The following is a 23,137-nucleotide window of genomic DNA, read 5'->3' as shown; positions in this document are numbered from 1 at the left end:
GTCAACATGCCAGCATGAATATGGGAAGGTCACAGAACTACCCACCCCTAAACAAGAAGGTATTGACAGCTAATGGTTCCTAGAGGAGGGAAGGCCGATTTTCTTGAAGGGTAAGGTCTTCAGTAGGATGACAGCTCCCATGGACAGTGTGACACTCATGAGTGTATGATGAGCACTAACTGGTCTCAGTGAGCTATTTTATAAAAAGAAAAATACATGAGGTTAGGAGAAGGAAACTTGAGAAAAGGGCACTCCGAAAGAGTTGGGGCAACATAGATATTGTATTTAGAGCTGAGTTGGTAATGTCAATATTCTTTACCCTTGAATTTTTTGAAAAGGCCCTCCAAGTTCTGAAGGTTTTTTCTTTCAGCCAATTTTCCTTCTTTAAATCATTCTTCATAGGTTTAAGTTTTATTTTGAAGGTGTTGATAGTTTCTCTTTTAAACATGCTCTGGTTTATGAGACATTCCTTTTGAAATATAAGTACCACACATGGAGACAGAATCCACATGCCTGCCTCCCGATGGGCCCAGAGAGCAGAGCCATTTAAGATAGATTTGAGATTGGGGCTTATATTCGCTTATAATTATAAGAACAAAACAAAAACAATTTTGTGTGTATGTGAACTTGCAGATTAGTCCAAGTAGATAGGACAACTTACAACACTCAGTAATCAAATCAGCGTCACCACCGCAGACTCATTTAATGTTCGGTGTCCTTCAAGTGTCCTCTAGCACCTCAGATAAGATGCTGGAAGCCATCTTGCATCCATAACTTGAGTTAGCAAGGTGAGAGCTGTCAGGCTGGTTGGGCTGAGTCAGTTGCTAGACTACATCACCCTCTAGTGGTAAGTATTCAGTTTCAAGGCAGGAATTCCGGACTAGCACCAGAAGTGGGTAACCAGGCAACTGCCCTTTCCTAGTGTTGAAGGGCTCTGGCTTGTTTTTTTCTGGCTCAGTGGCTGACCCATTCCCCACTGTACTACATACTCTGACACAGCCTCACTGGTGATAGCTCTCCACTACCTTTCCATCTTCGACTAAATGTTTTAGAGCCTCAGAATCTGAAGCTGCTTTCCCTTTTATTTTTGTTTTAAGTAGTTATAGATATTTTCCCCCTTTGAAAAGACTTCCTTGTTTCTATTTTATTTGTCTGTATTCTATTACATTATGTCTACATTCTATTATTTAATATAGACATGAAAAAGTCTTACAATAGGGGACTATTACCTCGAATTCCTATTGAAGAGATTCAAGGCATAATCCAGAAGAGGTGATTGTGGTTAAAGGAAGAGGCACTCCTAGTGGTTAAAGGGGGGTCAGCCAGGTCTAAAAGAAGATCCCTGAAAATTGTTTGCTGAAGTGTTAAATGACTTCACCCTTCTAAGCTAACTCACAGGACTAGCGTACCCCTGAAGGGATGTGGTAGCTCACAAGTGAAACAACATGAGCTGCACAAAACACCCCCTTCTCACTTCTTTGGGTAAGCAGCCCCTTTTCTTCTGGAAGATTTCTTCTGTGTGCTGCACAGGATGCCTTCTTCATCCTCATCCTCATTGCACATGCTCAACCCCGAGTTGTCATTATCTGTAATGTCTGACATTACGGGCATGAGGAATTAGCTGGTGAAGCTTAGTCTAGTCTGGGTCTTTCCTAAGTTCTCTGACCTCTAGATTTATCCATGCCTTTGATCAGAAAGCTTTGGGATGAACAACGGCATATTCCGATGCATTTATTCAACAAACAGGCTAGCCAAACATGGTAGTCTTAACAGAGTTCAAAATCTTGACTTTCAGCAAGGCCCAAAATTTTTAATGAGAACAGGAACCTGGCGTTTCCTGTAGAAAAAATTTAAGAAAAATAATGGTTAGCTTGTAGTTTATTCGCACAAATAAGTGACTATGGGAGAACAGCAATAAAACTTAGAAGTATTTTTTTTAAAGAGAAGTTCATTAATTCTCAGTTTTCTCTTTCTTGAATTCATTTATTCATTCATGTATTTATGCATTCATTTAATATTTGTTCTTTCCTATTATACAACCGATATACTCGGATACAACTGAGTAAAAAAAGTGTCTGTCATTGCTGTTTACAAACCTAATGGGGTGTTACTGGAAATCCATGGAATTAGTCTTAAATCCACTACTGCTTCTGTTATTACTGATACCATGACATAGTGATCATGTGGCCATCTTAACTGTTGTCCAAGCCATGTCAGGCCTTTCTAACTGTTTAACACTTCATCTTAGAATTTGAGGGCTTGACTCTGTCAGGCCATCTTGAATCCCGTGACAGCAGCCAATACTAAGGTCTTCTTTTTTAGATAAAATTTCATCTTCCTTTTCCATGTTACCTTGACCAAGCCCGTTTTTCTCATAAAATCTAAATGTCCTTCTATTTTGTAACTGTTCCTTAGTTACAAGACTGCTTCTAGAGTTCCCGCTCTAGTCATTGTTTCCATGAACATACTGGAATGCAACAAACTGTATTTCTCTGTTATTGGAGACACATCTATTGGATACATCTATTTTCACATGTACATTTTTTGATACACTTTTTTCTTTTTTAATGCTAACATTAACTTACATTAGTGCCCATCTCAAAGGTGCTCACATAAGCCTTTTATTCACAGCTGTGCTGGTCACTGTGGCTCGCTCTGCTCCTTACCCTCACTTGGTTATTTAAACTTAAAAGTTTATCAATATTAAAACTTCAGTTTCTCAGCCGGGCACGGTGGTGCACACCTGTAATCCCAGAATTTGGGAGGCAGAGGCAGGTAGATGTCTGTAAGTTCAAGGTCATCCTGGTCTGCAAAGTGAGTCCAAGACAGCCAAGGCTACACAGAGAAACCCTGTCTTGAAAAAAAAAAAAAACCCTTCAGTTTCTCAGTGTACTGAGTTTAAGAGCCAGTGATGACTAGTTATGTATTGACCCATACAGATAGAAAACACTTCTAGCACCACAGAGAGGTAGGTCAGTAGTTGCTTTTCGATAGAAATGAACTAACAGTTTCTCTAAGAAAGCACAGAAGACATATAATGCCCTGAATTAACACACGTGGCAGTCCCCCATGAGTCCGGGGCTCATGATAAGAAAACCCTGTTTGGTATTTTCTGAGAATCTCAAACTCCAACAGTTAAAGTCAGATTCTGGCTCCAGCAATCATTACCACACAGGTCATTTTAGTGCAACTTAGAACAATACATTTTAATTAAAATATAATTACATCACTTCTCCCTTTTCTTTCTCCACCCACCCCAAGTTTCCTCCATCTAAATCCCTCATTCCCCCAATTCACTTTCAAATTGATAGCTTCTGTTTCTTTGATTCATACTGCTACATGTATGTTGTATGTGCCCAAATACAACCTGCTGAGTCAATATTTGTTGTTTGTATGTGTGACTTTTAAACATTTTTTATTAGCATTATTTTACATTGGGACTGACTGCAGTTTTCCCTGCCTCCTCTCCTCCCAGTCCTTTTCCTTCACCTCCTCCCTGCCACTTCCCATCCACCCCTCCTCTATTTCTATTTAGAAAAGGGCAGCCTCCCACAGATATCAACCAAACCTGGTGTATCATGTTGCAGTAAAACCAGACACCTCCCCTTGTATTAAGACTGATGAGGAAAAGGGTCATAAAAGCCAGGAAAAGTCTAAGACAGCCCCTGTTTCCACTGCTGGAGTCCCACAGGGACATCCAACTACACAACTCTAACACGTGCAGAGGGCCTAGGTTAGTTCTGGTCTGGTTTCCTGATTGGTGGTTCCATTTTTGGGAGCCTTTCTGAGCCCAGGATACTTGATTCTGTGGGCTTCCTTGTGGTGTCCTTGACCCCTCTGGCTCCTACGATCCTTCCTCCCCTTCTTCAGCAGGATTGGCTGAACTCCACCTAATGGTTAGCTGTGGGTCTCTGCATGTTTCTACCAGTTTCTGGATGAAGCCTCTCTGATGACAATTGGGCTAGGCAGTAATCTATGAAGAGACTATCACCAGGAATCATTGCATTGACTTTTTTTTTTTCCAGTCCTATTTGGTTCTATCCTAGATCTCTGGGTCCTCTAGCCCTGCAGGCAGTGTCAGCCCCCTGTGTGACATTTTTTTTTCCTGTGTGACTTTTATGGGCAACAGAAACAAAGGCACTCTAGAAACCTTAGAGCATCTCTTACGTTTGAGGAGGCCAAACGTATCTTTAGACATAAGCGTTATTTCAGAACACAGGGTGCAATGCTGCATGTGCAGGCAGCAGAATGTGCCTCTTGCATTTACACAGACAGAATGCAAAGAGCAAATTGCAACCAGTAGGTTTAAAGAGGAAAGCACGTTCAGCATTTCCCTCATATTTTCCAAATGCTTCGCTCTAAATAGAGGCCTTTGGACTTTAGACCCAATTCTTGGGGATTTCACAAGTCCCGAGGGTGGGGCTCTCCTCCTCCCCATGGATGGAAATAATGATACTTGACTTTAGTGTCAACAACATAGGTCATGAGAAAACTAACAAGTGGTTTCAAATGTACTCTTTCCACAAGGTTCACCTGTTCCTCCCAACTTTCTCAGCCAAGGCCTCACCCCAGGCAGACAGGTGGATCACAGACTTGCCTGGAACTCAGGTTTCTTGTGCCTACATTTGCAATGTCAGGGTAGCAGACAGGTGCTATCACGCCTGGCACCGTTTACACACTGGATGTACACTCACCATAAAGCCGAACGCCTACTGCTCTGGGTCTGAAATGTCTACAATCCTAGGTAAACTCTGAGACTTTTCTGAAATCATTTAGAGCCAACCCCGAGGATGCATTAGAGAGAAGAAATTCATGTGGGTGGATGAGGACAATTTAGAGTCGCTTGAGCCTGAGCTGAAGTCTTTAACATGGAGTCAATTCTAGAAAACCTACGTGTTTTCTGTCACCTTTAGGATCTCCATTGTTTGACTGAAATTCAGTCTCATTTAAATGGCATTCTTTTCATTAAGACTTTCTTCCACCTTCCAGTTACAGGATATTACTATCTTTGCTTTGACCATGTAACATTTTACTTTCCATTTGCTGGCAGTTGCCACAACTTGCAGGAAACACATGCCCCCATGAGCGTTTGTTTGTTTGCTTTTGTTTGTTTCTGGTTACAAGCACATGGAACTCATGGAGGGCCTGGCATAATGACTGGCACATATGTTTGGGCATAGTGTAAGAGAAAACTTTGACACATCTGTTTGTCTCAATGCCCTTGGTCTGATTCCTCTTCCCCAACATTAAAAACTTCAGAAAATTAAACTTCATTGAGTTTAATGCTTATACTCATGAATGCAAATGTTATAAAATATATTTCTGCTCATTAAAAATTGTATAATTCACATTTGGAGGAGCATTAGAAAATGTAGTATCTGCTATTGTCAAAAATCATTTTTTAGGTTAAAGTTGTTTTTGTTTTTTTTTTTTGTACGCATAGGCTTTTTGAAAAACTAGACTATCGACTGTATTGCTAAGAAAATTCCTGCTTAGCTGGGAGGTGTTTGCACACATCTTTAATCCCAGCACTCAGCAGGCAGAGGCAGGCAGATCTCTGAGTTCGAGGCCAGCCTGGTCTACGGAGTGAGTTCCAGGACAGTGAGGGCTATACCCTGTCTCAAACAAAACAAAACAAAAACAAAAACAAACAAACAAAACAACACACAGAGAAAGAGAAAGAGAGAATTGGAGCTTTTTTTATCCAAACAATTTTAAATCATATTAACATACCAAATTTATGAAAAGAAAGAACATTCATTTATTGACTTATTAACCCAGGGTTTAAGAGGATAACATATGTGAAATTCTAATGATTAGTAACTTAAAATAAGTTCTTAAAAATTAAACTTTATCCTCACCTGTTTTCAAAGCACAGTACACATTCGCTGGGGTAGGTAACTCCATCATTCCCACATACAGGGTCATAAATCCTGGGACATCCCATAACTGCGTCATTGCAATTAGCCTAAACACAAAATTAAGTGGTGTTTTCCACCAGTTCTCAATGTGTGGTTTTATAATAAAATATTAAGATTGTTTTAATTTAATTTTTTTTTAATTAGGATAATGACGCTGGGTGAAATATAAGAAAACAAGACCAGAAAAAAGATCTGCCCTGCAATCGGAAAATCCGAGTTAAAGTCAAGTTATATGACATCATGCGTCTACTAGCCCCTCCCTTGATCTCAGTCGCTTCATCTGCAAATTGGAAAAATAATCATTTCCCCACTTACGTCATGTTGCTGTGGTGAGGTTTGACGAAATGAAAAAGGTAACACCAGCTGCTAACAGATAGTCTTTCTTGCCACTAGATGGCATCCGTGCTTGGAGTGCTTGGGCTATGTTTTCTAGTAAAAGCTGATGATCCTTTGACGCCTTTTATATATCTGTCATATTTTTATGCACTTTTCTATTTACTCTCACTCCGAATCAAAACTGTTAATTACCTATTCGCTGATCTATAAATACCTTGAAAAGTTATCATTACACTTCTCCCCAAGGGAAGCGTCACAAAGTGATAAATTCAGTTCGAGTCGCCTCTCCAGTGATTCTTAGACCCTGCGTTCCAGTTCCTGGGCATTACTTCATGACTGCTTCATGACCGAACATCATTCCACCGACGCTGTTTTGCTAACACTTACTGTTCGTGGATCAATACTTGGGCAATCGTCTGTCATTGCTATAACTAGGTTTTGCTTCTAATGGTGTCAGTCTTTTTTTTTTTTTTTTTTTCCCATAATACCAAAAATGTAATGATTTACAAACTTCAGGTTCATCACCACAGGTACATATCCTAGGTACATATATAATGAGATGAGGGGTTCTTTCCTCCTTTAATCTGCTTTGGAAATCAGGAGCAATGAAAGCCAACATGGTCAAGTCAAGAGCCCTTGGAAAGAATGTGAGAGCTTTCGCTCAGAAATCTCTTTCACAGCTAGCAGTAGACAAACAGCAGGGCGTTACTGGGCTCGTCTTTCTCACAGCCTTGTGTAAGAGGCAGAGGAACCACTGCAGTTCCTCTGCAGTTGAGGTTCCCCACCATTTGAGGTGAGGCTAAATCCTGATATGAGGCTAAACTAAAAAAGGTTTACTAGAGTGTATATTTGGTTTTTTGTTGTTTTTTTTTTTTTTTTCTGTCAAGATCTCACTGTGTGACCAAGCTGACCTCAAACCCAGTTCATAACTCAGGCTCCTGAGTGTTTTGGGTTACCAATATGTACCACCATGAATGCTCAGATCTTGGCTGTGCTTTTACTGGATCAAACAATTTCTGCACGTATAGGAAATCAGAGAATTAAGCAATTATAAATTAAACTGGGTGGCAGTGGTGCACACCTTTAATTCCAGCACTTGGGAAGCAGAGGCAGGCTGTCTCTGTGAATTTGAAGTCAGCCTGGTTTACAGAGGGAGTTTCAGGACAGCTAGGGCTACGCAGAGAAAACTTGTCTTAAAAAAACCAATGTATTATATATGTATGTATATATTATGAGAAATTATAACATTCTTTTTACCTTTTTTTCCACCAAGTTAGCTGTAGTGTTACCTAGAAAACATAAATCAAACATTAACTTGGATCCCAAATAAAGAAGCCAGACCTAGTCTTAGTTACCAAAGAATACAGTTTTCATGACTCCTCTGCTTCTGCTACCCACTTCCCACTTCTCTTATTTCCACAGACTTTCAAAGACACCAGATGCTTATTCTCCGCTCTCTGCCTGCTAAGACCTTGAAAAGAATTAAGTAAAACTTTGGCTGTTACTGAATATCTCAATCTGGCATTTGAGGAAATTTGATCACTGCCTTGGGAATAGAAATTACGTGCTCAGAGTTCGAAATGTTTAGGCACTCACTCTTTAGACACCTTCGGAACATCTATCAATGTTCTCTGTACACCTGGTAGAATTTTCATCTCACAGTCTCAAATTATAAATATCTGTACCTCAGGGTATGGGTGGCAGTATGGAAAATACATCATGTTTTCTGATGTAATTAAGTTCCTTTTGTAAATAATGTTTTTTTTAAAAAAAAATGGAGCTTTTTTGCCAACTCAACACCAGTTCTCACAGCGCTTTTTCCCACAGGTGCATTACAGTGACTGTATTTACATAGTTCCAAACAGAGCCCCTTTGTACTTCAGAAAACAAGTCTGTGTATATGTGTCATAGAGCATATGATACATATACATACATGTAACAACAAATTGAATTTGAAAGAGCAAGGAGGTATATGGAAGGGTTTTGGAGGGAAGAAAGGAAAGGGGGAAATGATGTAATTATAATCTCAGGAATTATCTGTTAAAAAGCAGATGGTAAGTGTGGCTGCAGATGCGTTAACCGGGGAAGGAACCTAACCTGATAACCCCCAATGGAGAAATGTTCCCAGAACTTAATTTTCAGGCAATGATCTCCGAGGAACTGAGAAAAACCTCTGGGACTCGTCAGAGAAGATGCAGCTGCTGGGGACCCTTTGGATCCAGAATGCAAATGAGTCTAAAAATTAATGAGCAGGGCCTCATTACCGGCATCCAGTTGTATTAATTATTAGGCATGAGGTGGGACAAAGGGCCCTTTGCTTCCATAACTATTTATCTACAACAATAAGAAGTGCTCTTCCATCTCCTAGGGAAGGTCAGATTTGGCTGTAGTCACAGTCTCTGCCCCATCAGCTACAGAGGTGAAGGTGTTAATGAATACCAATTATAAAAAATAAGGATCATCTCCCAACATTCTCACAGTAAAGTTTGAGGCTTCCTTCATCTGTTCAAACAGGATATATTCTCTCTAAATATCCTACAGATCAAACATAAAACTTCTAATCACTCAAAATATGACTCTTGTGCAAACTAAATGGTGGTCATTGTTATCTATTTGATGCCAAGTTCATAAGCATTTAAATTTTGTAATTTTGCCTCGGATTTAGAGTTTAGTAGCCATTTCTAGAGTTAGAAGGGTATTTTACCCTGAAACTAACTCTTTCTTCTCTACCACATCCCAATGAAGACAAAGTCATGTTTTACCACAGCTGCTTTCCTTAATTACGTTAGAAATAATTTCCTTCTGTAATTCTCACTGGAAACACCTTTGTTATTCATTCTCATTGACCTTATCTCAACTCATGGGCACCAGTTAGCTGGACTAAATTTCCAGGATGTATAAAGTAACAGGTCATTTTTTTTTTGTACTAATTTTTGAAGAATATGCAAACACACCTACCTGCTAAGCTGAGCAGTGCCAAGGCACTGAGAATAAAGATACTTGCCACCTTCATGGTTGCGGAGCTGGGTGCAAAGGTCAGGAGAACTCTGCAGGATGCTTCCCTTCAGACACTGAGAAGTGGTCATATAAGCATACGCTGAGACAAGCTCCACCCACTGAGCAGGATAAGAGGAATCTTTGGTTATTGATTGACTCCATGTAGCCTCCAGGCTGGGGAAAATGTTGCATGGATAGAAAACAGGGTTCTGGAGTGGTTGGATCCAAATTTGGCCAGGAAAAGCTAGCTAGCTTGATTCCTCCCAGGTTTTGGGAAAGCCTCTTCCTTTCCTGAGCCTGGTTTTCTTATCTGCAGGTGAAACCAAAGGTCTTGTCTCTGCTGTAGTTCTGAATGGATGAGCAAATGTGCAGAGCTCAAAAAAATCTTTCTATTCTTTCCTTTTATTCCACTCTTCCATTCTTGTTCTGTTTGTTTGTTTGTTTGTTTTGTTTTTTCCCCATTTCTCTCTTTATCTGGTGTGCATTCATTAAGCACTGATAGGCTGGAGGCGGTGTGGATAAGCGATAAGGACTCAGTTCCTTGCCTTTTGTGTCTAGGAGCTGAGTGTACTTAGTAGAGTGGCCACATGACTCTAGAAAAATTGCTTCGCTCTTCGATTGCCTGAATTTATACATTTGAACATTAAAATAATTGTAATGACTAACTCAAAGGATTGACCCTTCATTAATTGACATGCGCTGAGTGTCTACCACATCTGGTGGTGATTGTCTATTTTCTTTAATGTTTCTGTCTCTCGTGAGTAGAGATAGTCATCACCTTCTTTCAGACTATCTTTTCCAGGGTGTTTGTATAACAGTCTTGACAAATGAAATAATGTCTCTGTTTGCCACAAAGGGTAAGTTTTTTTTTCTTTTGTTTTCGTATCTAGAAAAAAGACAACATATTTCAGAGCCACACTGAGGTGGGGTTACTGTCTTCTTAAAACTATTTGGGACCTAAAAAAAAGTTTGATGTGCTTTTCTCACAGCACAGGCTACTTTCTGTGTAGATGTCATATGGTCCCTCTTACATCATCTTTGGGAAATTGGAGTTTGATACAAATATTGACACTTTAGTCATTGTTACAAAATAATTAAATCACTTGCCTGACTTGGTGTCTGTTAACATCTCCAAATGATGGCTGGCTAATGTTTTAGCTAAGCAGTAGGGTAACTTCTCAGTCTTCAGAACTGTTAAACACTCGTCATCTCTTGGGATATGTCAGTGGATACAAATAATATGGAACTCTATGTTTCATAGAGCTTCCATGCAATTTTATTGAGGGGACAGATAATAGATAATACTAAAATGCTATTAAAATAATCAGATTATGACAAATTTATGGAGAGGAATAGAGAGATGATAATAGAAGTTGGGAATACTTATGAGGAAGTGTTGAGAAAAGGCATTGATGATGATGATGAGGTGTTCGAATAGAAGGAAGTGAGGAATTGAACTATGGGCACAGCTTTGAATGTCCATCCTAGGGGAAGACAATGTCCAGGGCCAGGATTTGAGGAAGAAGCAGCTGATGAGTTTGACATATATTGAGTATGACAGTTCACCTGGAGGAAAGTGAGATAGGGAAAAGCTGAGCAGGACGTAAAGGAAACAACTGAGGCCTGAGGCATGAGGGTGCATGCAGGACATTGTGAGGTATTGATCTTTATGAATGGAAGAACTTGGGTGATATAAAGTTTGACTTTATTTTTCTCAAGACGCCCTATAGGCATCTCAAATGTAGCAGACCCTGTGCTATCTTTTAATCACTTAGCACCCTTAAGCATATTTTTCTTCATTTTTTTCCTCACTGTTTCTTTTTTATTTCAAAATGTTTACTCAAGCTAAAACTTTAGAATTCACATTGGTGCTTCACTTATGAATTGCCAACGTCTGCACTCATTTCTCCTCTCCTCCTCCTCCTCCTCCTCTCTCCCCCCCACCTCAGCTCTGTGTCCAAAGCATACACACACTTCCAGTCATGTTCACTGTAGCATCTTAGAACCACTTTGGCTCACCACCAGTTCCTTCAGGTATTTTCCCACTGTCTTGTTTCTTCAGAGCTCTGTCCATGGAAGAACGGTCTAGAGAATGCAACTACGATCACACTTCTCTCCAGTTCTTCATTCTTCAAGACCCCTGGGAGAGATTTAGACTTCCTCCTACTCTTCTTGCTATATTTCTGCCTAACATCCTTCTTAATCTCTCAGCCATGTTGGTCATTTCTTTGCTATCCCTGGATGAGAAGTAAAACACAAAAACCTTCAACTTCTAATACACGGTAATAAACATTTTCTAATAAACACAAAATGTTCCCTTTTCTTTTGGTTTTCCTGAGTCTTCCTTAGCTTCACCCTTCATTTACATTGAACTCTCTGTTTATAATGTATTTCATGCTATTCTTCACATCACTTAAAATAAATTTAATTCTATGGGCTTGAGAGATGGCACAGAGTTTATGAATACTTGCTGCTTTTCCAAACAACCCAGATCTGATTTCCAGAACACATATTGCTCCTCACAACCACCTATAACTCCAATTCTATTGAAGCTGGGGTCTTCTGGCCTCTGCACACCTCAGGCATGGCCATGATGGACAGATGTGAATGCACAGGCAAAAAGAAAAAAAAAAAAAAGAAAACCCTCATATGCATAACACCTTAAAAAATAACAAAATCCATATTTTCTCATATCACTGCTCGACAAGATCTCCTTTACTTTTAGGGAAAAAAACATAGTTGTTTTGTTTAGCACCTATCAAAGTACCTGAAAAAATGTTGGGTATGAAATAAATATTTGCTGAAAATACATATTCAGTAAAATGTAAATATTCTGATTTTCTCAAAGTTTACATCTTGTTCAGTCATGTGTTTTCAGTCTTTTGCAAATAACATGCTCTTCTTGGTTCATTTATTCATTCAAGTCTTGATGTAATTTTAAAACTTTACTTTTTCTATTGTCTGTAACCCCCATTAGCACGTTTGGGACATGGATATGTTTTCTGCCACCATGAAGCATTGGTTGAATCAGTAAAATTCTTGGATTTCATCTCTTGCCATCAGCTGTGTAGTGGCCTATTGCTGGCAGGAAAGTGTCAGCACCGATTGTTAAGGAGTGGTCATACTCTAAAGCTTCATTCTTTCTTTCATTTTTTTTCTTTTTGTTCTCCTCCTCCTCTTTCTTCTCTTTTTCTTCTTCCTCTTCCTCCTCCTCCTCTTTTTTTTGTCTGAAACTTGGCTGTCCTGGACTTGCTTTATAGACTACACTGACCTCAAACTCACTCCTCCTGTCTCTGTCTCCCTGAGTGCTGGACTTACATGTGTGTGCCATCTTGCCCTGCTGGGTTACTTCTTTTGTTCCAACAAAGCAAGGAGGTCTTGCAGTGAGGGAAAATAAATTGTCTGGGATCTTTTCCAAGGCATCATTTAAGTGATACTAGCAGCAGTAACAGCACTCAGATTTAGGCTTGCTGATTCCAGAATCTGGACAGTGATTTTTGACTCTCAATATGAGGGGGTGGGTATTATATTATAGTGACTAGATAAGCAAAATCCTGAAGAAATAAAAATCAATTTCATTATGGTGATAACTTGGTACTTTTGATTCTATTATGGCTTATACCTTACCAGTCCTCACCTGTGCCTTAGGAAACATTTCACTGCAGTGTGAGTTCCAAGTAATCTTGTGATTCTGAATGGTACAGTGTGAGACATAGTTCTGGTTGGAAATTGGCCATGGCCGCTTTATCAGACAATTCGGAATAGTGCTACCTCAAGATCCAGCTATACCACTCCTAGGCATATATCCAAAAGATGCTCAACTATACAACAATGACATTTGCTCTACCATATTTGTAGCAGCTTTATTTGTAGTAGCCAGAACCTGGAAACAATCTAGATGTCCTCAGTTGAGGAATGGATACGGAAATTGTGGTACATTTATACAATGGAATACTACTCAGCAAATAAAAACAAGGAAATCACAAAATTTGGAGGCAAATTGTGGGAACTAGAAAAGATCATCCTGAGTGAGATATCCCAGAAGCAGAGAGACACATGTGGTATATACTCACTTATAAGTGGATATTAGCCATATAATATAGGCAAATCATACTAAAATCTGTACACCTAAAGAAGCTAATCAAGAAGGAGGACCCTGGTAAGATGCTCAATCTTCATTCGGAAAGGCAAATGGGAAAGACATTGGAAGAGGGAGAAAACAGGGAACAGGACAGGAGCCTACCAAAACAGGGCCTCTGAAAGACTCTACCTAGCAGGGTATCAAAACATATGCTGTGACTCATAGCCAAACTTTAGGCAGAGTGCAGGAAATCCTATGAAAGGGGGAGATAGAAAGACCTATCTTTCTATCAGGAACAGGAACTCCACAAGGAGAGCAACAGAAAATCTGTTATCTTTTGTGGGACTGATACTCCAACCAAGGACCATTCATGGAGATAACCTAGAACCCCTGCACAGATGTAGCCCATGGCAGCTCAGTGATCAAGTGTGTTCCCCAGTAATAGGAACAGGGACTATCTCTAACATGAACTCATGGGCTGGCTCTTTGATCACTTCCATCTGAGGGGGGAGCAGCCTTACCAGGCCACAGAGGAAGACAATGAAGCCAGTTTTGATGAGACCTGATAGACTCAGGTCAGATGGAAGGGGAGGAGGACCTCCCCTATCATTGGACTGGGGGAGAGCCATAGGAGAAGAAGAGGGAGGGAGGGGACGGGGCTCTAGTTGGGATACAAAGTGAATAAACTGTAAATAATAAAAATAAAATTAAAATTAAAAAAAATTGGCCATGGCATTGGGATGGGATTGGCCTTTTAGTGTACCATGTTGAAGACAGTGAAGAAAACTCAACAGAAGATAGGCCTGGCTTCAAGACTAAATATACTATTTTATCTATGAGGTGATACTATGTCCTCATAGTACATGTTTAAAATGTATTTGTTTGGTAGAAGAAAATAAAACATGTGTACATAAATATTACATGAAGAGATTTGTTCTGTTGTTACAATTGCTAGCTGGTAATAATGTCATTTTCCTTCCATGAGCTAGAGCAATGGATACTGTATGTAGGCTTTGTATGCTCAGTGTCTGAACAGAGTAACAGGGTTTTTGTTTTGTTTTGTTTTGTTTTGTTTTATCTTGGAGGATGGAACAGGCTTTGACTGGAACAACCCTGATACTCCTGTGCTCAGTTCTTGGTCATGTTTAGAATGGTTACGTGGCGTGGAAATCTCTTCCCCTTCTTTACCTCTCTGTGTACACTGGGAACTCAAACAACTCGAGCAAACTCCCCACTGATGCAAGGACTAATTGTGTACATGAACAAAGAATGATGATAGCCTTTAGGAGAAGTGTTCTATAGATGTTGGTGAAATGTGTTGGAATGAGGATGTTGGGAAGGCACCTGTTGAATTTCACATCCTGTACCAAGGTTAGCCTTGTGGGGGAAAAAGGAAGCCTAAAGTGTTTGTTTGACATTTGATGATGTGTTTGACATAGCTCAGTCTTTTTGAGACAGGGTCTCCTATAGCACAACCTGGCCTCTCACTACCTAGTAAAGGCTAGCCTTTTTCATTATTTATTACAATTTATTCACTTTGCATCCCAGCTGTGGCCCCCTCCCTCTTCTCCCTCTATGCCCCTCCCCTAGTCAACTGATAAGGGAGGTCCTCCTCCCCTTCCATCTGACCCTAGGTTATCAGGTCTCACCAGGACTGGCTGCACTGTGTTAGCTGGCCATTTCAATATGGTTTTTGAGTGTCTGGAGCTGTTCCCTTGCATATATATATCTATATGCAGAGAATATATATGTATCTATCGTGTGTGTGTGTGTGTGTGTGTGTGTGTATTCTTTCTATGGCACTAGGCAGGGTGATGGCCATATTTCTGACACTCAGACTGAAGTTTAAGTTCTGTCATCAACCCAAAACGTAATACTTCAAGTGATGGGAACGATGGATCCCAACACAGAGCAGACACCTCCATGAGAGACAAGAGTTCACTAGTCCTGTAACAAACTGAAATGTTCGATGAGCTAGTGACTGGGTCTTATAGAATGACAGCAATGGATGCTGTTGTTTGTTTTTTCCTCACCCCAAGAAGGTGAACTGAAAGTAGTAAATGCAGTTAGTCATTATTCCATCTAAGCCACATACTGAGTTTGAGGCCACTGGTAGGAATTCTTAGTGACTTTCAGGTTAAAAGCAATAGTATTAACGCCAAATACTTGTTTGCTGGTTGGCCTTAAAGAGCAAGCTCTGCTTCCATGCCCAAGGCCAATGTCACCCTGATATAAAGGCAACTTTTCATCTCTTTAATAACACCAAGGAACAAAGATATCTGTTTATTTACATTCTACCGAGGATGTAGTCTTTTCTTTTCCTCTTCGTCCTTTTAAAATTGTCATTTATCTAATGTTTGGCCTCAGAGGAATTCTCTTACTCCTTGATACACGTTCAGATATTTGTTAATAATGCCTGTGGTCCACCCCAAATTCTCTCTTCTTTGAGAAGACCTAAAACTAGCAAGTGTTAGCATTAGTTTTTCAAATAATTGCTTTAGCGGGGGGACACTCTTTAAAGCTTATACCTTCCTTCCAACCCCCAACCCCAGGTAGGGGAAAAAGAAAGTTGTAAGGGAAAGGGGACATAGCCCTCTTCGCTTCTTGCTGGGTAGGGTCGTAGGGTTCTTTTGGAGGCAATACCAGTATCTGTCATCAGGAAACCCAGAAGTCCAGGAAACCAGCAAAGCAGCAAGTCAGCAAGAGCACCAAGCAGTCTCCCTCTGACTCTTCCAAGTTGCTGCCCTTCTTCCTCTGGGCTACCGTAGCTATACCCCTCAAAGTCCTCAGAATTCAGCTGATTCCAGCTGGCAAATAGCACCTTTCAGAGCCTGTTCCAGGCGAACAGCCTGCTGCTGTGGACAGTCTGAGTCAGTCCCATATCCCACACCTGGGTTTAAAACAAAAACATGTTTATGTCCACAACAAACAATTTCTCATTTGACATTATTTTAAGCTTGTCATCTGTAGAGCATTGTTTTACCTTTGTGATTCTGAAGATGAATGCTATTCCGGAGCAATGCAATGTTGTCACATCACCCGAGGGACTCTGACAATGGTGTCTAAACTGCATTAACGATTTCCTGAAGCTTGTACTTTTACTTACCTTATGCGCAGACAGTGCCTGTATTTCTTTTATCTTCTGTTCTTTATGAGTGGCTGCTAAATTTTGCTCTTAGTGCTGTTCTTTTGAGGATACACAAATCAGGGGAAGCATCTCAACCTCACTACTTCCTTAGCATGTGGAAACAGTAACCCAAAGTGAATTCTCATCCAAGAGATTTCACTTGTATTTAATATATGTCAGGTGTTGGTGGGAGGAATATATAAATTTCATTTTCATGAAATCAGAGCGATGGAGATAAGGAATAACATCCCTTTGAAGTAGAGCTCTAAAGGAAAGGAGACTGGGCATTGTTGAAAGGAGACAGATTTAAAAGGGTTTTGAGATAGGAAACAAATGCCTTTTGAAGACATTCATCAGTCTCAGTTCCTTCTTCATTCATTGGCATCATGTCCATATGCATATCCCCAGGATAAAGCATGAAATGGAGAGTTTTAATTGTTTTTTTTAATTTATTTATCTTGTCTACTAGGCTAACCTGCTGCATGTGAAGAGTTTTATTTCCATAACCAAGTACATTACCCAATGCCGTGAAATGACGTGTGTGTGTGTGTGTGTGTGTGTGTGTGTGTGTGTGTTTGTGTGTGTGTGTGTGTGGTGGTGGTGGTGGTGGTGGAGGAACCATTCACTTTAATCACTTTTTGGCACTGAATATTTTACCAGTTTGCAATAGAATGACAAAGGGAATAATGCCACACACTGGACAACAAAATGCATGAAAAAAACCAGGAGTTTTGTTTTGTTTTTGATATGCTCCTACGTAGAAATCTTTGGTCACTTCTGCACTGCAGTAGTCAAACACAAGCTTTTGGTTACCGTGTTTTGTTTTGTTTTGTTTTGTTTTTGTTTTTTTTTTGCCCCTGCCCAGACACTAAACAGCCACTTGTTTCTTGTCCAAGGAAGAACCCCACAGCGTCTCAGCCCTGATGATATAATGGCCAACAGGTGCTTTTCAGACTATCAACTTATAAAGATCTTTTATTTATTTGTGTTTTCAGACTAACTGTGGGACCAGCTGTTGAGGGACTAACACTCCCTGTACATTGCAAGATGGCGGCCAGCCCAGTTCTCGGGGGAGAATGGCCCACAGCTCAAAGCCTGACTGTGTGACAGAGAGCTAAGCCTCGCACTTAGAACTCAAGCTTTCACAAATTTTGTAGTGAAATTTTTGAGAATTCTGAAATCTTAGTTTCTTTAAAAAGCACAGAAATATTATAGCTTTTGTTATAATCACAGGTGTAGGGCTGTGGGGCTGGTTTAGACTGTTTGCAGCAGCTGACCATGATTTGCAGATAGTTTCTGCAATTGTGCAATATTTGGAATTCTGGGAGGGGGCAATACCTCCCTTCCTCCTCCCTCTGCCCTGGCATTTTGGGGTTATTGTTCCTGTAGGGGGGTTGGTTTTCGTTTGCTAGTAGCTGTGGTCAAAGAAGAAACAAAAGAAAAGAAATTATCATCTTCAACAAATGGTGCTGGTCTAATTGGATGTCTACATGTACAAAAATGCCTACTTACCACCCTGCACAAAACTAAAGTCCAAGTGAATCAAAGACCTCAACATAAAACCAGACACATTAAACCTGTTAGAAGAAAAAGTGGGGAAGAGCCTTGAGCTTATTGGCACAGGAGACAACTTCCTGAGTAGAATACCAACAGCACAGGCTCTAAGATCAACAATCAACAAATGGGACCTCATGAAACTGAAAAGCTTCTGTAAAACAAAGGGCACTGTCATCAAAACAAAACAACAGCCTACAGACTAGGAAAGGATCTTCACCAACCCTATATATGACAGAGGGCTAATATCCAGAATATATAAAGAACTAAAGAAGTTAAAGAGCAACAAATCAAGTAATCCAATTTAAAAATGGGGCACCGAGCTAAACAGAGAATTCTCTGCAGAGGAATATAGAATGGCAGAGAAACACTTAAAGAGATATTCAACATCCTTACTCATCAGGGATATGCAAATCAAAAAGACCCTGAGATTTCACCTTATACCCATCAGAATGGCTAAGATCAAAAACTCCAGTGACAATACATGTTGGAGAGGATGTGGAGAAAGGGGAACCCTCTTCCATTGCTGGTGGGAATGTAAACTGGTACAACCTCTTTGGAAATGGATCTGATGCTTTCTCAGACAATTAGGAATAGTGCTACCTCAAGATCCAGCTATACCACTCCTAGGAATATATCTAAAAGATGCTCAACTATACAACAAGGACATTTGTTCAACCATGTTCGTAGCAGCTTTATTCATAATAGCCAGAATCTGGAAACCACCCAGATATCCCTCTATTGGGATATAGAAATCATGGTATATTTATACAATGGAATACTGCTCAGCAATTAAAAACAAGGAAATCATTAAATTTGCAGGGAAATGGTGGGAACTAGAAAAGATCATCCTGAGTGAGGTATCTCAGAAGCAGAAAGACACACATGGTATATATTCACTTATAAGTGGATATTAGACATATAATATAGATAAACATACTAAAATGTGTACACCTAAAGAAGCTAAGCAAGAAGGAGGACCCTGGGTAAGATGATCAATTCTCACTCAGAAAGACAAATGGTATGGACATTGGAAGAGAAGGGAGAAAACAGGGAACAGGACAGGAGCCTACCAAAACAGGGCCTCTGAAAGACTCTACCCAGCAAGGTATCAAAACATATGCTGAGACTCATAGCCAAACTTTGGGCAGAGTACAGGGAATCCTATGAAAAGGGGAGATAGAAAGACCTGGAAGGGTCTGGAGCTCCACAAGGAGAGCAACAGAACAAAAAAATCTGGGCCTAGGGGTCTTTTCTGAGACTGATAATCCAACCAAGGACCATTCATGGAGATAACCTAGACTCCCTGCACAGATGTAGCCCATGGCAGCTCAGTCTCCAAATGGGCTCCCTAATAAGGGGAGGAGGGGTTGTCTCTGACATGAACTCAGTGGCTGGCTCTTTGATCACTTCCACCTGAGTGGGGAGCAGCCTGACTATGCCACAGAGGAAGACTATGAAAGACAGTCCTTATGAGACCTGATAGGCTAGGGTCAGATGAAAGGGGAGGAGGACCTCCACTCTCAGTGGACTGGGGAAGGGGCATGGGAGGAGATGAGGGAGGAAGAGAGGGCAGGATTGGGAGGGAATCAGGGTGGGGCTACAGCTGGGATACAAAGTGAATAAATTGTAATACATAAAAAATTATATTAAAAAAAGGTATTAGATTCAGGGATTTTCCTAATTCCTCTTTCCCTTCTATCCTTGTTACTCTCCTATCTATTGTTAGGGGGTAAAACTGGGGGGAATAAAGTGTAGAAAAAAGAAGAATCCACAAAGTAGCAAACACCAGCTACAGACTTTCCACAAAACTCCTGAGACCAGGGAAATGTTAGAATTCACACCCACATACCATACCATAAATACAGAAACATACAAGTACATACATAAAAACATATACACACATGTGAACACTCTCAAGTTTGTCTATATCATCTATCTCTCATCTATCTCTTATCTATGTATCATTTATCATCTATCTAGCATCTGTCCATGTATGTATATTTTAATAAGTTTACTTCTTTCTGCAGCAAGAAGTATGCAGCAGCTAATCAAAACACCAGAGACTCTTCTCACCAACAGGCCAACAATACCTCAGCTAAATACAGACCATGCAGATCCTCCTAAACGAACATTGTGTTTGCATCTTGATAAACCCACAGGAAATAGAAAATGCCTTCAGTATATTTAGCCTTCAGAAACTTCTACCTGAGCCTAGCCTGCTTTCAACATGCCTACAGTATGACTATTAGTCTAAGTTGTGTGATATCAACTTGCACCAAGCTTTTTTTATTATTGAGTGTATATATGTATATATACTCATATATAATATTATATATATTATTTATTAAGAGTATATAGGAATATGCTCTTATAAATATATCATATATACTTACATATACTCTTAATAATAAATATTATATGTAACCTATTAAGTTATGCAATTAAAAGTAAAAAAAAAATAGAGTGGATATATGGGAGTGCTTTGGTTCTATCATAGCATTGTTAAATGAACATGTCAAAACATTTTAAGTTGGTCATTGTCAACAACGAAAAAAGTAGCCTAAATTTCTTAACAAATTTTACTATTAACTGAATTACAACATAAAATGAAAACTTTTGTTTGTTTAGATGTCTGTGTGCTTTGGCATGTTGAAATAAAAACCGTGAACTGCTGCCTATTTCATGAACTGTCACTGGAAATAAATAGAATAGTGCATGTAAATTTTATTATGACAAACACCATCTTACTCTTTGTAAATGGTCACTACTGCTGCTACTGGGACTCTCTGTGTTAAATTTGGGATCAGTCTCCTGCTTTTTCTTCTTGTGGGTATAGTCTCTCTCTATTGTAAATTTAATTTACAGGAGTCTGATGGAACTTCTCTTAACCTAATTTCCCCACACAACAGTGATAACAGAAATCGCCTGTGTCAGATATGAAACAACTGTGAGTGCCTCCCATTCAGCCTTTTCACTGTGGAGCCCCTGTGTCTCCCTCCAGATGCCTTGTTCCCTAGCCAGTCATGAATCCTCTCAGGCAATGATTAACTACATTCTCAGCAGGAAGAGAGGGAAGCATTCCAATTGTGAAAAACAAATGCTTTTGGAAAGAAAGTTATTTATATGCTATCTAGGCGCCAAAGAATTCAGTAGTTAAAGATTATAATGTATATCTGGGGGCAAAGATCAGCTACTAAGCTGCTACATTTTAAATAAGGAAACACAGGAGGGGCAGTGAGCAAGTACAGCCAGCTGAGTAAAGATGAGAACTGCAAACAGTTGCAGGAGAGCCCCTTTTGGCACTGTCACTCCTGAGGAACCCCTTGCACTTTACAAATAAATCCCTGGGTCTTTCTCACATCCTTCATGCATAGCCTGTGCTTCTAGACTCTCCTTGGCTTTGCTCTACCAAGAGCATTTCCAACTGAGGTCCTGAAATCACTTCACCTGTACTAGACAAAGCTAATCTCCTCAAGTTCATTGTCAATTGTCCTTTCCCGAATGTCCCCACATTCCTTGAAAGTATCATCATTACTTGCTGGTGCCATCTTTGCTCCCCAGGGCTTGCAAGGATTCCATGGAATGAACCAGTGTTTTCCAAACATCCCTTTTGTCTATGTTGGGCCAGATTCTCGAGATCCCAAAAGACCACCACCAGGAGTTAAGTCCATTGTAAAATGCATGAGGATCTTTTTATTACAAGCTACAGCTTGAGCTCACATATCCTCACCACCGAAGTGGTGAGAGCCAAGAGAGCCCTGTGCTCAGGTTAGTTGGGTGATTTAAACAGTTAGGTCCCTCCCAGCATGCCCAAAGCAGGGGGATTCCTACCTGGCAAGCATCTATTGGCTGAAACACAAAAGGGATGTTGCATTTTGAATTGGTCTGGCTTCCCTTTCTAGGAGGGAGAGGGGCCAGTTTCCTAGCAACTGTATCTCTAGTGGGTGGGGAAAGAATGCAGTAAGGCTAGTTCTTCCCCTCAGGGCATTAAAGCTAGTTCTTTCCCGAAGGTGGCTGGACATGTCTCCATTTGGCTGGCCATAGTTCAGGCTTGTGCTTTAAAATAATAGCCACTGATTTTTAATTCTTTGCTCTCTCATCTGTACCCTCCTCTTCCTGTTCTATCGCTGTGGGGTATTCCAGGATTATCCCTGCAAGTTAGTTAGGATGTGTGATAGGTGAAAGGCTACGGCTCTAATGGCCTAGAGAGGCAGAGGTATGGCTTGCTTCTGCTAATCACTTTTATCTTGTTCTATCAAAGCTCAGCTCTGTGCAATAACCAAGTTACCAACTAACATTCTTATCATCATTTCCCTGGTTCAGACCACTACTAATTGACCTATATTTTGCCGTTACAGATGTTTTACTTCAGAATAGTTTTTTGAAATTAATTTATTTATTACAATTTATTTACTTTGTATTTATATACTTTGTATCCAGCCATAGCCCCCTCCCTCACCTCCTCCCATTTCCTCCCACCCTCCCTTTTCTCCCCCATGCCCTTTCCCTAGTCCCCTGGTAGGGGAGAACATCCTCCCCTTCTATCTGAACCTAGCCTATCAGGTCTCATGGGGGCTGGTTGCATCGTCTTCCTCTGTGGCCTGGCAAGGTTGCACCCCCCCAGAGGGAGGTGATAAAAGTTTTAAATTTACAGAAAAAAAAATTATATACTACAGAGTAATTGATGGTGGATGTGGTACATGCCCTGGGAAGTCTTTGATGGACAGTAGCCTAGAATTTTCAGCTGAATGAAACCTTTCCTTTGTAAATTTCTTGTCAGGACATTTTATCACAGTAACAGAAATGAAACTCGGACACCTGCCAGCACACATACTCTATAGTGCCAAGATATATATATATATATATATATATATATATATATAGCCAAGGTTTCATCAGGCTCAAGCCTCTAGAACTCTATGCACTGTTTAAATTCCTACTTCATATCATCTTATGAAATTTAAATATGGATTACCTGCCCCTACTTTAGGATGTGCCATTCTCACTGATGAAGTACCTCCCTTCCCCATCCCACTACCACGTTTATTTCCCCTCCTCTTTTGCCCATTTCTTTATGCCCATTTGAGAGTTCTGAGAGCTGCACTGCTCTCTGTGCCG

General features: G+C 40.2%; 1 protein-coding gene and 1 long non-coding RNA gene across 2 annotated transcripts in view; one reads left to right on the top strand and one right to left on the bottom strand.

Annotated features, from left to right (window-relative positions):
* LOC132652128 (uncharacterized) overlaps window positions 1–20,289 on the top strand; it is a 28,531-nt gene extending 8,242 nt beyond the window's left edge. Inside the window, exons 2-3 of the long non-coding RNA XR_009589611.1 lie at window positions 6,066–6,274; window positions 20,047–20,289. This is a non-coding gene — a long non-coding RNA (uncharacterized LOC132652128). The remainder of the gene's footprint in view (window positions 1–6,065; window positions 6,275–20,046) is intronic.
* Window positions 1,719–9,319, bottom strand: Spink1 (serine peptidase inhibitor Kazal type 1). Its single transcript, XM_021637324.2, has 4 exons — window positions 9,216–9,319; window positions 7,515–7,546; window positions 5,862–5,968; window positions 1,719–1,837 (listed from the first exon to the last, which is right to left on the bottom strand). The coding sequence occupies exons 1-4, from the start codon at window positions 9,268–9,270 to the stop codon at window positions 1,792–1,794; spliced, it is 240 nt and encodes a 79-aa protein (XP_021492999.1). The 5' UTR covers window positions 9,271–9,319; the 3' UTR covers window positions 1,719–1,791.
* Window positions 20,290–23,137: the final 2,848 nt, after the last annotated feature.

This window comes from Meriones unguiculatus, chromosome 2 (genome assembly GCF_030254825.1).
Source record: "Meriones unguiculatus strain TT.TT164.6M chromosome 2, Bangor_MerUng_6.1, whole genome shotgun sequence".
NCBI classification, from domain to species: domain Eukaryota; kingdom Metazoa; phylum Chordata; class Mammalia; order Rodentia; family Muridae; genus Meriones; species Meriones unguiculatus.
The sequence above is the reverse complement of the archived record's forward strand: the minus strand, read 5'-3'. Positions and strand labels throughout refer to the sequence as shown.